At 49.1% G+C, this 16,265-nt stretch overlaps 1 protein-coding gene across 1 annotated transcript in view; it reads left to right on the forward strand.

Annotated features, from left to right (window-relative positions):
* Nucleotides 1-16,265, forward strand: part of LOC113406995 (succinate--hydroxymethylglutarate CoA-transferase-like) — a 243,664-nt gene that overhangs the window by 208,002 nt on the left and 19,397 nt on the right. Inside the window, exon 11 of the mRNA XM_029912065.1 lies at nt 579-676. Coding sequence (XP_029767925.1) covers nt 579-676 — 98 coding nt within the window. The remainder of the gene's footprint in view (nt 1-578; nt 677-16,265) is intronic.

Raw genomic sequence — 16,265 nt, forward strand, 5'->3', positions numbered from 1 at the left:
ATTGCATCATTCATTGTTTTGCCTAAAAAGCAAGTACTGTCCAAACCCAGTCATAGATTTATTCATAGATCCAGTCAAAGATGTATTTTAGTCATTTCTGGTTTAAATTGAGATCCCTTCCCTTTATAACTCACTTATCCTCCGCCATTCCCAAGTCAAGGGTCGTATATACTGACCCAATAGCATATCTTGAAAACTAGAGCCAATCAACAATTTTAAGCATCATTTTCATTCTCAATGACCCAGAATTAGTAAAGTTTGACTACATTTATTTCAGAAGCATTTTGGCTGTAGAGCAGTGTAATAGAAAGAGCGATGGACTGGGATTTTGGTTTCCAGTTCTTTTCCCATCTCTTTCCCAGCTTGCTGATGACATTGGGTAGGTAATGTATCCTCTCTCTTTCTTCATGGCTGTTTTATTTTTAAAAAGTTAACTAAAAGAAAGGGTGATTTGCAAGTTACCTTATGTCCTTATTGTTGTATCCTTGGGACCTATGAATTTGCTTGGCTGCACAAATGGTTTTTATATTTACTTGCTAAACGTGTTTCTTATTCACTGTATTTTTGTTTTCATTTAGATCCTGAATTTGCTTGAAGTTAGTAAAGATTCCAGATATAAAACTAACAAACTCCGAGTGCAGAACAGGAAAGAGCTTATTGAAATATTATCAGCCCGGTGAGTTTATTAAACTGGAAAATATTACCGTAGTATATTAATCAACATGGTAATGTACAAAAACGTTGTCTCATAATTTGCAGGTTTGCCACTACTTTTAATCTTTTGGAGTATTTTCTTTTTGTAATTTATTTAGACACTTACTCCTTTTAAAAATGTTGTGCTTCATGTATCGGACTAGTAAGTGAGCAAGCAGCTAAGTAATAGCTTTACATTAAAGTTACACCGTGGCTTCAGTAACCTGGATCTCATTTAAGAAGGCAGTGCTTTCCACTTGCACTTCTGGTCGGTTGTGGATAAGGGTCACTCTTGGACAGAAGGCTCTTGGTGTTGAATTTGCTGCCTTCAGGGATGGAGTTTGAAGTTTATTCTGAGGGCTCTCAGTTCCAAGGGATCTTCTACTTCGGAGATCTTAATCTACTGTTTCTGCATTGAGTTAACCTAAGAGTTCCTGGAAGACCTGCAGCCATTTAGTTCAGATTTTCTAAAAGACCTGAAGGTCATCCTGGTATGTTTAAGATCTCATGTCTGTGGAGTCCTCCTCTACTTAGATGAAGAGGATGGTGATTATGAAAAATAGGAGGACCAGCTATTTGCTTTGTGTCCTGTTCTGGATAATAATGTGGGCTACCCATCTGTATAACCCAACACAGAGATAACTTCAACAGCTCTCAGGACTTGTTGGAGTGAACAGCAGAGACATTAAGGCTTGAGCTTTCAATGGTCCAAGAAAAGGAACCACCAATATTTTGATATTTTAAGACTGGGGCATGTGTCAGTGCCTATAATTCTCTATTATTCACAGAGCAGATTATTTGTGCGCTAGAGAACCTCCTTTCCACTTCACCTGGTTACTGTATGTTTTGGTACCAATTATCTTTTTTTTCAGTTGTAATGAAACGGAATTACTTTGCACTCATGGGATCCTAAAGAATATTTAATTCTTCCCTGAGTGATTGCTCCTGTGTATTCCACAGTAGGTGTACGTGCTCGCCACTTGCACCGGTGCCGGAAGTTTTTCCCCTAGCAGTACCTGTAGGGGAGCGCTCCAGCGACTCCTGGAGTGGCGCCTCCATGGCGTGGTATAAGAGGCGCTGCGCGCTCCCCCCATCCTCAGTTCCTTCTTGTCACCAGTGAAAGTGCTTCGAAACTGCTCTGCTCCAGCTTTGCTGTAGCTCGTCCTCAAAACTGCTTGTTCTTTCAGTGTATGGTACCTGTAGTTAGTTAGTTAGTTTAGTTAGTTTAGTTTAGCTAGAGCTCCCAGGCCGGGGCATGCCCCGGGTTTTAAGTCGTTCAACACTTGTAGGTGATCTATGCCACTGAGTGATCTGCACACGGACTGTCTACGCTGTTTGGGGGAAACCCATCTCAGCGATCACTGCAAGATTTGCCAGTCGTTTAAGCCTCGGACGAAGAGAGAAAGGGACATTAGGCTCTGGGCTATTCTGATGAAGTCGGCGCTGACCCCGGCTCTGGTGTGCCACTCTGAGTTGGCACCGGGCACCACGGTCTCGATGTGTGGCGACCCTTTGGCGCCATTGACTAGTTGGCACCGCTCCCTGTCCACAGGGCACGTCAGGAAGGCTAGAAAGAGGCCTTCTTTGCTGCGGCACTGGAGTAAACCCGGGACAGAGGCTAGACCCATGTCGGGCAGTCCTTGATCCCCACCGGTCTCTAGGCCTCCAACTCAAGTTGAGCGGAGTAGCCCGGCCCATTTGGAATCAGGCCTCCCTGGATGTCCGGATGCCCTCCACATGAAGGCCCTGCAGGCGGCCTGGGATGTTATGTCCATGCTGGTACCGGGAGCACCGCCGATGTCGGCCCCGCACTCCAGAGGCAAGTTGCCGCTGCGATCTCTGCAGTCACCCCCGGCTCGGTACCAGTCTCGGTCAACGGAACATTCCCAACGCCGTTTGCCGCCCAGCGACTGTTCAGGGCAAAGTCCACGTGGATCACCCTTGACGCCCACCAGACTGTCTGGTTGGGTTCCGTCTGACCGAGACTCTCGGCATAGCTCCACCTCGAGGAGTGAACACCAACAGGACAGAGGCAGACAACGCCAAAGGTCCTCGTCTCGGAGGGGCTATCACAGCTGTTCACGGCATGAACGTTGACGTCATTCCCATTCGGTATCCTGCTCCAGGATCCCGCCACAGCATCGCCTCCACAGTCCCGGGCATCGATTGCCGGCGTGGGTCCGCCCACCAGAGCCAATCACGGAGCAGCTGTTACCGACAGTACCGGTCCTCCACGTCGGGATCGCGGTCCCGTGATCGGCATCGCTCCTGGTGCCACTGATCCTCCCGGTCCAGGGACAGTGGCAGGTCGTATGTCAGCCTGGACTCCCTTCGTAGTCATCCATCGATGGGCCAAGCCAGCCAGGCCAAACAGCTGGCTTTGCTGGTGCCACATCAGGTGCAGTGGCACCGGGCCCTGTGGCCAGTCCAATGGTACCAATGGGCACCGTGACCCCCAACGCAGCCCCCGGTGGGGGCTTGCTTGGTGGCCGGAGCCTCAGAAGGACCATCGGCCTCCCTCTCCAGACCTCCAAGGAAGGAGTCAGTGGGACGTACATCCTCGGCACTGTGCCCGGAGACTGACCAGGCGGTGGACCCTCCGGTGCCAATGGACACACAAAGTACTGCGCCGGCCTCCTCACCCTCCCTGGATGAGGTGATTACGGCCCCTCCTCCCTCCGTCCCACAGGAGGACTTTAGGGCCCACCAAGAACTCTTTAAAAGGGTGGCATCAAGCCTCCATCTCCAAGCAGAGGAGATGGAGGAGCCCTCAGACTCCCTGTTTAATGTATTGTCCTCCTCGGTACCTGGCTGGGTGGTCTTGCCTCTCCACGAAGGGGTGGCGAAAATTTCAAAGGCCCAGTGGCAAACCCTGGCCTCATTGGCCCCCATCTCTAAGAGAGCAGAACGCAAGTCCTTTGTACCCGCATGAATACTTATACACCCACCCTGCTCCTAACTCTCTGGTGGTCGAGTCGGTCAACCACAGGGAACAGCAGGGCCAACCAGTCCTTACCCCGAAAAATAAAGATTCAAGGAGGCTGGACTCATTTGGAAGAATAATTTATTCATCCTCAAGCTTCCAGTTATGGGTGGTGAACCACCAGGCTCTCCTGGGCTGGTATGAGTTCAATCTGTGGGGCTCCCTGCCCAAGTTCGAGGACTCCCTCCAGGAGCACGACAGGAAGGAGTTCAAAGCACTGATGGAGGAGGGCACAGCAGCTGCCAGGGCAACCATGCAGACAGCTTCGGATCCAGTGGACATGGCCGTGCGGTCCAGGGCCTCCGCGGTGTCCATGAGAAGGGCGTCATGGCTCCTGCTCTCTGGGCTGTCCAGTGAGCCGCAGACCTCCCTGCAGGATCTCCCATTTGACGGCAAAGCTCTGTTTGTGGAACAAATGGATACAAAGCTGCATGGCCTGAAAGACTCCTGCACAACTCTCCAGACTCTGGGACTCTATGTTCCGGCTCCGGCTAAACCTAAGTTCAAGCCGCAGCAGACTCCCGCTCAGGCCACCCATGCAAAATACGAGACCGCTTATAAGAAGTCGCAGGACTGTAAGAGGTGCCCAAAGAGGCAGTCTCGGCCTGCCCCTCAGCCTGGGTCCTCCAAGGGCAAGCAAGCGGGGAAAAGGCGGTTTTGACAGGACGCCCGGGGGAGCCTTGCCAGTTCTCATCAGGGATCCACCCTCAATAAAGCTTCTCTTCTCCAATCGGTTGTGTGCTTTCCTCACGGAGTGGTCGCGGCTGAGCTCGGACTGATGGGTCCTCAACACCATCTCCCGGGGCTACACCCTCCAGTTCACTTCCTCCCCGCCCAACCACCTCCCGCCCCCGTCCCTCCTGGGGGACCCCTCGCACAAGGCTCTGCTCAAACAGGAGGTGGGGCGGCTCCTGGGCCTAGGAGCGATGGAAGCGGTACCGGGGGAGTTCAAAAGCAAGGGGTACTACTCCCACTATTTCCTTATCCCGAAGGCCAAAGGAGGGGCTCAGGCCCATCTTGGACCTGCGAGGCCTGAACCAGTACATGGTGAAGCTCAAGTTCCGCATGGTCTCCCTGGCCTCCATCATCCCATTCCTGGATCCTGGGGATTGGTACGCCGCCCTCGATCTGCAGGACGTGTACTTCCACATTCATATATTTGAGGGGCACAGACGCTTCCTCTGTTTCATGGTGGGGCAGGAACACTACCAATTTACAGTCCTCCCGTTTGGCCTGTCCACTGCCCCCAGGGTATTCATGAAATGTATGTTGGTGGTGGCGGCCCACCTCAGGCGCCGGGGGGTCCAGATCTTCCCCTATCCGGATGACTGGTTGGACAAGGGCAGCTCCTGGTCGCAGGTGCGGGATCACGTGGCACTCCTCCTGTCCACATCCGCCACTCTGGGCCTGTTGGTAAATGACACCAAGTCCATGTTAGTCCCGGTACAATGCATAGAGTTTATCGGGGTAGTCCAGGATGCTTTGTTGACCAAAGCCTCCCTCCCACCAGACAGGTTCGAGACCCTAAAGGAGCTCATCGGCACAGTCACAAGGTTTCCAGTGACAACACCCAGAGAATGCCTCCAGCTCTTGGGTCACATGTCGGTGTGCACATATGTGGTCTGTCACACCAGACTCAGGATGAGGCCACTCCAGCTCTGGTTGGCCTCAGAGTTCTCCCAGGCCAGGGACAGGATGGACAAAGTCCTCATGGTGCCCGAGCCAGTGATCACCTCCCTACGGTGGTGGTCCTCCCTGAGAAACATGCTCCAAGGGGTCCCGTTCAGGGGCAGGGCCCCGTTGCTGGAACTAGTGGCTGACGCGTCGGACCTGGGATGGGGGGCTGTAGCGGGGTGGTCACCCGCTCCGTCCCTGGAAGGGTCAAAGCCAGCCCTGGGAGAGGGCTGAGGCTGCGAAGCAAAGCCTGGGCTGATTGGGGAAGGCAGTAACAGCTGGGGCCATGCCCCAATCAGGCCCAGCTGGTCCCTATAAGAGGCTGCGAGCCAGGACCCAGACACTCACTCTCTCTGCCTGTAGAGAGAGAAGGGCCTGGCTGCCGGGGAGCTGAGCAGGGTACTGAGAGTGGAGCAGGGCTGGGGGAAGGCTGGAGGAGCTGGGGAGCTCCAGCCTGGAAAAAGGCCTAAGGCAGATACTGCGGTTGCAGGGGGCAGCCCAACGTTAGGCAGAGGCAGCAAGTCCAAACCCCCCTTGCCAATGATGAGTGGCCTTTACAGACTGCAGTCTGCCCCAGTGAGCGGGAGCTAGATGGTGACTGGCAGTTAGCTACTGAGGCGAGGTGGGGATAGGGGGTTGGGGGGTTCCCCTGAGTGGGGAGACCCAGATTGGGGGTTGCTGCAACAGGCAGAACCCCTGGGTAAAGGGGCACTGGGGTCCGGGAGGGACATGGGGGCCAGCGGAAGCAGGACATTGGCCAGCAGAGGGCGCTCCAAAGGCTGGAGAGCTAATTCCCAGGACGACCGGCGGGAGGCGCCGTGCCGGTTAGTCACCCCCCCCACTACAGGGGCCCATGTGGGGAACGTTCAGACCCAAGGTCTGTGGTCGGCTCAGGATCTGACCCTCCACATAAACGTCAAGGAGCTCAGGGCGGTACGGCTGGCGTGCATGGCCTTCCGCTCGCATCTGGAGGGCTGGGTGGTCAGCGTCCTCACGGACAACACGGCCTCGATGTTCTATATCAACAGGCAAGGCGGGGCCCAATCCTCTGCCCTCTGCCGCGAATCCCTTAGACTGTGGAACCTTTGTATAGCCCACATCATCTGCCTACAGGCCTTCCATCTGCTGGGTGCCCGGAATGCGCGGGCGGATCAGTTGAGCAGGAACTTCTCCTCTCAGCATGAGTGGTCTCTCCACACAGAGGTGGTGCACAGACTTTTCCACGTGTGGGGAACTCCCCAGGTGGACCTGTTCATGACTCGGCAGAACCGTCGCTGTCCCCGGTTCTGTTCCCGGGGAGGCTGGGACGGGGCGCTATCTCCGATGCCTTCCTCCTGTCCCGGTCAAGCCAGTTTCTCTATGCCTTTCCCCCATTCCTGCTAATCGGCAAGGTCCTAGAAAAGATAAAGTTGGACAAGGCCCGGGTCCTTCTGATTGCCTCGGCATGGCCCAGGCAGCATTGGTACAGGACCCTCACAGGCCTGACCGTCGCCTCGTGGTTGCTGTTGCCGTCCAGCTCGGACCTGCCCTCCTAGGACCATGGCTGCCTCCTCCACCCCAACCCTGCAGCACTCCACCTCACGGCGTGTCTGCTCAATGGTTAGGTAGGGAGGAAAGGACGTGCTCGGAAGGGGTTCAGCCTAGAAAGCAGGCGCCTCTCCACACGCTGAGCCTACTTGGTAAAGTGGTCTCGGTTCTCCAGATGGGCGGATGAGCAGGGCGTTTCCCCGGTGGCCGCCCTGATCCAGCTTATTCTGGACTACCTCCTTCATTTTAGAGCCCAGGGCCTGGTGCCCTCATCAGTCAAGGTGCACCTGGCGGCCATATCGGCCCTCCATCTGCTGGTGCAGGGCCACATGGTATTCTCCTATGCTATGACTGGCCGATTCCTTAAGGGGTTGGATCGTCTCTTCCCATATGTTAGGCCCCCTGTCTCGCAGTGGGACCTAAACCTGGTGTTGGCCTGTCTCACAGGGCCCCCTTTGAGCCGCTAGCCACATGCTCCTGGTCACACCTCTTGTGGAAGGTGGCCTTCCTGGTTGCTATCACATAGGCTAGGTGGGTCTCGGAACTCAGGGCCATGACCTCCAAGCCCCCGTACACGGTGTTTCATAAAGATAAGGTCTAGCGCCGCCCACACCCTTCGTTCCTCCTGAAAGTGGTCTCCGTCTATCACATGGGTCAGGGCATTTTTCTGCCGGTCCTCTGCCCCAAGCCCCATGTCTCCAGTGAGGAGCACCGCCTCCACTTGCTGGATGTGAGATGGGCTCTGGCTTTCTACCTGGAGCGGACTAAGCTGTTCAGAAAGTCCTTGCAACTGTTTATTGCCTCGGCAGAGCACATGGAAGGTCGGCTGATCTCCACTCAGCGGCTCTCCAACTGGATCACCTTGTGCATCCGTACCTGTTATGGCCTGGCGGGAATTCCTCCGCCACCAATTGTGAAGGCACACTCGACTCGGGTGCAGGCCTCGTCGGCTGCCTTTTTGGCCCATGTCCCCATCCAGGACATTTGTAGGGCTGCTATGTGGTCTTCAGTTCACACTTTCACCTCGCATTATGCGATGGTCTCCCAAACCAGGGAGGACGCCGAGTTCGGCAGGGCTGTGCTCCATCCCGAGAATTTATGAACTCCTACCCACCTCCAACAGATATAGCTTGGAATCACCTACTGTGGAATACACATGAGCAATCACTCGAAGAAGAAGAGACAGTTACCTTTTCCGTAACTGGTGTTCTTTGAGATGTGTTGCTCATGTCTATTCCACATCCCACCCTCCTTCACCTCTGTTGGAGTTGTCTGGCAAGAAGGAACTGAGGGTGGGGGCAGCGCGCAGCGCCCATTATACCGCACCATGGAGGTGCCACTCTAGGGGTCGTTGGGGCGCTCCCCTATGGGTACTGGGAGGAAAAACTTCCGGCATCGGTGCACGTGACGAGCACGCACACCTACTGTGGAATACACATGAGCAACACATCTCAAAGAACACCAGTTACGGAAAAGGTAACTGTCTTCTTTGCATTCTATGGAAGCTTTCTGACCCTTCCTTCCCCATCTCTTTTCAGGTATCCCACTCCTGCCAAAATACTGAGAGACAAAGTAACTTCCTTTCTTCAACTGTTCTTCTGCAATATCATAGGAAGGTGTGCTATTCCCATTATTCCTTTATTCCAGCTTCCCCCCACCCCCCAAAACCAAATGAGGGTTGCATCCCCCACTCACTTTGAGAAAGTTGAGCATGTGTAGCCGAAGGTTCAAATTCTGCATTCCGCTCTGTAAAGCCACAAGGCTGGTTTGTGGCTCTCAGTTTAAACAGTATCTTTTTAAATATATCTATCAAGTTGATACGGCACAAATTCCAGAGGTTCTGTATGGGTGAGGATCACTGCCAATACAGAGTTCTCTCCTTTGGACTCTAAGCAGCTCCAAGCATTTTTTGCTAATTGCTTAGCTATACTTTCAGCTCACTTAAGAGGTCTGTATATTCACACTTATCCCTACCTCAATGATTGATTCAAGTCCTTTCATGACTCTAACTGTCCAGACTCAAGTTGAGATACCTATGCAGCAGGGTATGAATAACACGTCAATCACAGCAGTCTCTGGTGATCACACCCTGAAGCAGTCAAGAATTTCTGATGTGGTAGACAATTACCCAATGTGACAAAGTTCCTCCTCTATCTTGGTGGGTCCTGCGCTTATTGGCGGATTTTCTTGCCTCAGAGATTCACCACGTGGGTTGGGGAACAACCCAGAGACCTTCCCCTCTGGAAGAACCCACAGTCCAGGTCAAGTGGGAGGTTTGGGGGGAACCTGGGCCCGCCCTTTACCTCGGGTTCCAGCCCAGGGCCCTGTGGACTGCAGCTGTCTATAGTGCCTCCTGTAACAGCTGCATGACAGCTACAACTCCCTGGGCTACTTCCCCATGGCCTCCTCCAAACACCTTCCTTATCCTCACCACAGGACCTTCCTCCTGGTGCCTGATAACGCTTGTGCTCCTCAGTCCTCCAGCAGCACACCCTCTCACTCTCAGCTCCTTGCGCCTCTTGCTCCCAGCTCCTCACACTCGCACCACAAACTGACGTGAGCTCCTTTTTAAAACCCAGGTGCCCTGATTAGCCTGCCTTAATTGATTCTAGCAGCTTCTTCTTAATTGGCTCCAGGTGTCCTAATTAGCCTGCCTGCCTTAACTGGTTCTAGCAGGTTCCTGATTACTCTAGTGCAGCCCCTGCTCTGGTCACTCAGGGAACAGAAAACTACTCATCCAGTGACCAGTATATTTGCCCTCTACCAGACTCCTGTACCCCACTGGTCTGGGTCTGTCACACCAAGTATGCCTCCAATTCTCTTACCCATTGTCTGTCATTGTAATGGTTATAATGGATGGGGTTCACTTAGATCATCCCACAATACAGTCATGATGTAAATCTGAGAGGATTAAGTATCATCATAATAAATATATTAATTAATACATTAATAATTTAATAATAAGCATTGTATAAACATAAAAATAGGTGAGAGCAATTCAGCTATCTTGTAACGCTTTCTTTGTTTAAATGAGGATCAGGCTGATGCACATCTTCCTGGACAATACTTAAGCCATGTGTATGTAGCTATATGAACTGGCCAGGGAGGAGCTCCTTCTCAGCCATGCTGGTGGGGGGATGTCAGGTTCTGCAAATGGTGTCCCAACTCTGCCATTTTCCAGGAAGAGGAACAACATCTCAACATCTTATCTGAGCCAGAAATTCACTGCTCAGTATAAATAGTTTCTCAAAGGAACTATGGTAATTTTGTCTTTCACAGGTGGGGAAAACGTCTTAGACCTCTTTGCCACAAAAGAAAAGATGGAGGTTCTTTGATTGTGTTCGAGAGGTGGCTCAGATTCTTTCAGTCCTTCTGTTGGTCTAGAGTCAGGAGATACTTTGTGCCTTCCTTCCAGTACCTCTGGTCATCAGGGAGTTCATACAGCACAGAGTTCATGCATTTTGGTTCACTGATTCTCAATCTCAGACTTGCTAGGTCTGCCACATCTCCTGTCACAAGGCCAAAGTCAGGATACTTTGATATTAAGGGTGATGTGGGCTCTATAGGCTCTTTATCCAGATTCAGTATTTCTACTCTGAGTGGACTGGGTCATGGCCTGTTGTCAAGTTCCCATTTGGGCTCTTCCGAGGAAGTTTAACATGTCTCACTTGGAGCCTTCAGAGCAAGAGACTTATGACTCCAAGTGGAAGAAATTTTTCCTTGTGCTCTAATGAGCACTGTCATCTCTTCGCTTCCACAGCCTCTGTATGTTTGAACTATTTGTTACCACGAAAGCACCCTGAATTATTCTGGAGTACTGTCAAAGTCCATCTGGCAGCCATATCGTCTGAAAACACAAGGATTTTGTAAGTTCGTCTGGCAGCCATATCAGCTCCAGTGCAAAGATTTTCAATCTGTGCACATTCTTTCATGAGACAGTAGTAAAGAATCACAGAAAGAGCCACGAGCACTGAACAAGATATGCTGTTAGAATAAGGAAGACAATATTATCCCTAAAAATAATTTGCCCGCCTGTCTGTTGGTCTTCTTCACTTCAGGACTTCTGCCTAAAACTTTCTTTAGCCCCTCTTCTGCCTGGCTTCCTGGTAAAGATTTAAAGAAACAGCAAAGATGTCACCACACTGTCTATCAGTAATACGTTTTTGAAATGGACTAGTTCATTTTTTCTCACTTATTTGTGAGCCACTGCTGTTTTGGGACTTAATTTTAGTGCATCCAAAGCAGCTGGAATCACGGTTTCACAAGGATATCTAAGGTAGTAACCTAAAGTTCAGTTCATACCTTTAATCTCAGCATCAGTAGCTTGTCGTGGTCGCTAGATCTGGTGCTCAGTTTGAGAATGCTGTTCTGCCATCTTTGTTTAATTGCTAATCCTCATACCAGCAAATCCTCAACCCAACAAATGGGTTGTTGCTGGTAGCTGCTCTTGAATGTAGATGCTATAGGCACAATACTTGAAAAGAAAGAAGGCTAGCATTCAAGGTATGCTTATTCTTTGAGTAGATTCTAGCATAAATTCATACTACCCACCTGCCTTCCTGACATCTCCTCTTTTTCCATTGAATTCAGATTAAGTGGAAAGGGGCTGAGGTGGAGTTGGGACTGCGTACAGCCCCCCCAGGCATTGTTGCTTTCTAAAATCTACAGTGTTTGACTTGGCACCGAGGGCACATGCGCCTTTCTAAGAAGGGTGAATCTGTGTTGACAGTCTACTGGAAGGAAAACAGCTGCTGGTGATTAACCTTTCTCTTTTGTTAATAGGTGTTTAATTCCTTCAGATGTCTTTGTTGAATGCCAAAAGGTCCTTATGTTATTCAATTTAATTTCTCAAGTTGTTTCATCAGCTTATTTTTTTTTTTGGTTACCTCTTTTTGTGACAATCTCTCACATTTGGTAAATACAGAGAGTAACTCCAATGCAGGTATTTTCCCATCACCCTCAATGGTAAAGAAAACAACGATATTGTGTGCAATCCCTGTATCCTCTTTAATTTCCCATGTTACATCGGGGGGAAGTAGTGGACCCATTGGTTCTCCTGCAAGTTTCCTACTTGTGATCTGCTTACAGAAAGTCTTTTCTTAATCATTTTTATATCCTTAGCTATTAGTTCATCAGATGATCTCATTGCTGTCTCAGTTACTGTTTTACATCTTGGTCGCCAAAGTTTATGTTCTTTTCTATTAGGCATCGCTTAGGCTATGTCTACATTATGAGCTAGGGGTGTTAGATTTGTGCTTGGCACCGCTAAGCTGTGCCGCTGTGGCCTGTGCTACCATGGCTATGCTACTATTTATACTCATGCTAGCTCTCACTGAGCTACGGTGAGTATGTGTACATAGGCTGGGGAGCCATACCCCTAACTCATAGTGTAGGTGTAGTCTTAGGCTGAATTTCCATGTAATTTATGTGCAAGTACAGCTATTGCTGTACACACACTTTGAGTTTAGATGTCTCCAATAGTGATTTGTTATGTGATGTTATTGTGAATTCATCTGGCATTCAGTGTTGAAACACTGATTGTAACAAATGTTGTAGGCATGTGTTTCTATACACATTCCATGTAAACTTTGCATTTATTTGCTATTGGATAGTTATTTGTAGAGTGGCCAAGTTTGATATGGTAAGCTTTGAAATGTAGGTACTTGGAGAGTTAAGTAAACAGGTCTTGTTCATGAGTACTGGAAAATTTCAACCCACAGAGGCCTTCCAGTTGTGTTTAAACAAAACAAAAAACAAAGAGAATCTTTCTGAAAAGAAAATCAGTTCATCATGATATGGGCTCCCATAGCAATCACTAAACAAATTCACATCACCTGGAGACTTAAAATATTACAGAATTAGAATCAGAACTGTTAGGTCTGGAATGTACCCTAGTAGCACATGTATTGTAACACTATATTTTTAAGCTTCTAGTCACCTCAGTCTTAATCCTGGACACCGCAGCTGTGGAATGTTCCATATAAAAGTGCAAGAGGAAAAGAAATGAGCAGGAAGGAAGTACAGAGGAACATGATCCTCCATTAATGAGAGGTTTGCTAAATGATTCCCACTTAGTCACAAGAGGGGAGCACCTAGGAGAGAAGTGCATATTCCAATGCCTCATTTGTATGTCAAAGAGCACATTTAAGATCACATCTGATGAGACATAACCATTCTCTGCAACATCCCACCCCCCCTCTTTTTTTTTAACCATAGGATCTTGAGGGTGAGGTAGTTGGTGGTAGTTGCTTGCAGAATCAGGCTGCTAGTACTGGTCACCATGCATTGTCTTGCACTTGTCATGGAGCACAGCAAACTTGCACCCCTTGCTTAGAGTGTTGAGATTTTCCAAGTGAAAATCCAGGATGCTTGTCACAAGGGAATTTTTTAAGCAGAAAGTGGATTGGGTTTTTTTTTAAATATTTTCATGTTTCAAAGATTAAGAAACAAAATAAAACATTGCTCCAAAATTTTGAGGAAGCGTGAGATTTCAGGGGTGTGAAATTGTGCCGAATGAAATGGTGAAAAGTTTCAAATACAATTTCCTGGGAAGTGTCTTAACATTTTGCAGAACTCTCTTTTTTTGAATGTCTGTGTTTAAGTCTCAGGACTCCATTCAAATAAAACAATAAAAATATAGCAGTTCAAATTGTTGACCTAGGTAACTCAGGAGATCGACACTTCTGGTGTTCATTAGGATACTTGCAGTCATTTGCAAGTGAAAGGAGTCGAATGCTCTCAAACATTTGGTGTCTGTCTTCTCTCTTTCTCTCCATTTAAAAAGCTCCTAATCACTCTGGTACCTAGGTGTGAAAATACAAATTTGAGAATGCAATAGAATGTTTCCGTAAAGCTGCTCCCTCATCCTATGTGACATAGATTCACACATTATAGGACCATTCTGCAGCTCAGCACAATTATGCTAACACTTCAAAACAAAACGAAATCCCATGATTCTGTCCCATGCTTCCTCTCTTTCTGGGTGGGCTAGCACCATTTATGAATTATTGTTAGCCAGTATGGACCCAACAGTGCTCTGCTGTGCTGGCAACTGCAAGTACCCAGAGGCTGTTTTGGCTTAATTTGAGCTTTCGGAGCCCAGTGGCTTTGGTTTTGGACTTTGCCTGCCACACCACAAGGCAGATGATGTGGCTTCAGCAATCACTTTTCCATCAGCAACAGAGGCAGGAGGACAAGGACGAGAAAGAGGATGAAACCAAGCAACTTCTATTCATGAGCTGTTCCTGAAGCAGCTTCACACAGTGCAGCACCATTTCTGGGCTCAGGAGACCATCGTCAGTTGGTGGGAAAGCATCGTTCTGCAGACCTGGGATGATCAGAATTGGTGACAGAATTTCAGGATGGCAAAGGCAGCCTTTTGGAAATCTGTGTTGAACAAGCCCTGAAGCTGCAGCAACAGCATACCAACAGGTGGTGTCCCGTACCCTTGCAGAAGCAGGTCACCATTGCCATCTAGAAGTGAGCCACCATAAAATGTTACCGGTCTGTAGCTAGACAGTTCAGCATGGGCAGATCAACTGTTGGGGCCATTGTTATGCAGATGTATGATGCCATGCATAAGGTACTGTTGCACTGTGTATAAAGCTTGGTAGAGCTCAGAAGATGATAATAAAAGGGTTCTCAAATTGTGTTGGGGCAGTTGATGGGACCCATGTACCTATCATTTGCCTCTCACAGCAGGGCTCAGAGTTTATAAACAGAAAGGAGCATTTCTCCATAATGCTCCACGGCCTGGCTTTCCACCATGGCAGGTTTATGAACGTAAGTGCAGTATGGTCTGGAAAAGGCCATGATGCTAGTATGCGATTTTGGAACTCAGCTCTATTTACCATAGTGAATAAAGGAGACTTTGCCCCCAGGATCATTATGGGTGTTAATAGTGTGGAGATTGTTCTGATTATCCTGGGAGACCGGGCTTATCCCATTCATAGGGCACTGGGACAAAAGGCACGGAGGAACTGTTTAGCTATTGCCTCAGTCATTGCAGAACGATAGTGACTTGTGCATTTGGCCAGGATGGAAGCTGCAGAAAAAAAAAACTTGCCTAAGATTATAGAGGTGTGTTGTATTTTGCACAATATTTATGATAGTAAGGGAGAAAGGCCGAATGATGGGTGGGAGAATTGCTTAGTGGTTTGAGCAGCCACCAAGGTGTCCATTAGAAAATGGAAACAGCCAGGGCAGTGTTGTTAGGGATGCCTGTTGCTCTTACTTTGTGTCTCAGGCCTGAAAATGTGCAGCTGCACTTCCAGCTGTTATCCCAAAGGTGTGGTGGTGGGAGGAGGGGGATTGGATTGTGGACATTGCAGTTTCTTTGATGGGTGGTAGAAATGGCACATTGTGGCTCTCTTTATTTTATATAAGTAGGCAAAAATTCACCATTTTTCTGTGTACTATGCATTGTAGATTCCTTATGAATGTTGTTTAATATTAAAAGCAGTTAAAAATTTAATCTGTGCTATAGGAGCCAGAAATAAACCTTTGATTAAAACAGGAATGAAACATAGCTTTAAAGTGACACAATGCAGTGGAGGGCAGCACACAACAATATGGGAACAAGGCGGGGACTCCGATTCACAGGCGAGTATACAGCTTGCATCTGCATTCTGGTGCAGAGTGTTGGGGCTCAAACTTATTAGCGTTGTTAGATGGCTTGAAAAAGCTGGGCTCCCAGCTGCAGTTGTTCTTGTTGCCCTGAGTTTGGGCTGGGGAGGGCAATGACATCTGGGAGCATGGTTGCAGAAATGCAGCAGGGAACGTATGCTGGTGTTCCATTACCCTGTATTGTCCATGGGTTGCAGTAAATGGCTGCGTCCTGGTTGAGGGCATTGGATTTTCTGTGTGCCTGCTAGCAGTATGTACTACAGATGAGCATTCTGCTGCTGTGTCACCTACAAGAGTTGACTTTGCATGTCTTTCTCTACAGTGTATCTTTTGCCATGGCAGTGCTATCTCTGGCCATTGCAATGCTGTATCTGGCCACTTTATCGCTGTCTCTGGATAGGTCCCTGTCTTCTTTCCTTCTCCGACCTCAAATACAACCATCAGCTCTCCGTTGTTTTCAGTTTTTTGGGGAGTCTGCAATGAGGTCTGCGAATATTTCATGCAAGTTCCCTGTTTCTTCTCCCTCAGTTAGCCAGTTGCTCAGCTGTTGCTGAAGGCCCTGTCCTTGAGGGTCTGGATTGCTGCAGGTGCCATGCCTGGGGGAGTTATTGTTCAGGTTCCAGAGGGGCTATTATAGTGTTTTTTTAACATGATTTCTGCTTTCCTCTCCCTGAGATTCTTTGCAGTCTTGGGGGGACCTCAGAGATGGTAAGTGGTGTGTACATGAGGAGGGACATTGAGGGTTTTGAGTGTGCAGCCCATG

This window comes from Terrapene carolina, unplaced genomic scaffold (genome assembly GCF_002925995.2).
Source record: "Terrapene carolina triunguis isolate 2854851 unplaced genomic scaffold, T_m_triunguis-2.0 Scaffold179, whole genome shotgun sequence".
Classification (NCBI taxonomy): domain Eukaryota; kingdom Metazoa; phylum Chordata; order Testudines; family Emydidae; genus Terrapene; species Terrapene triunguis.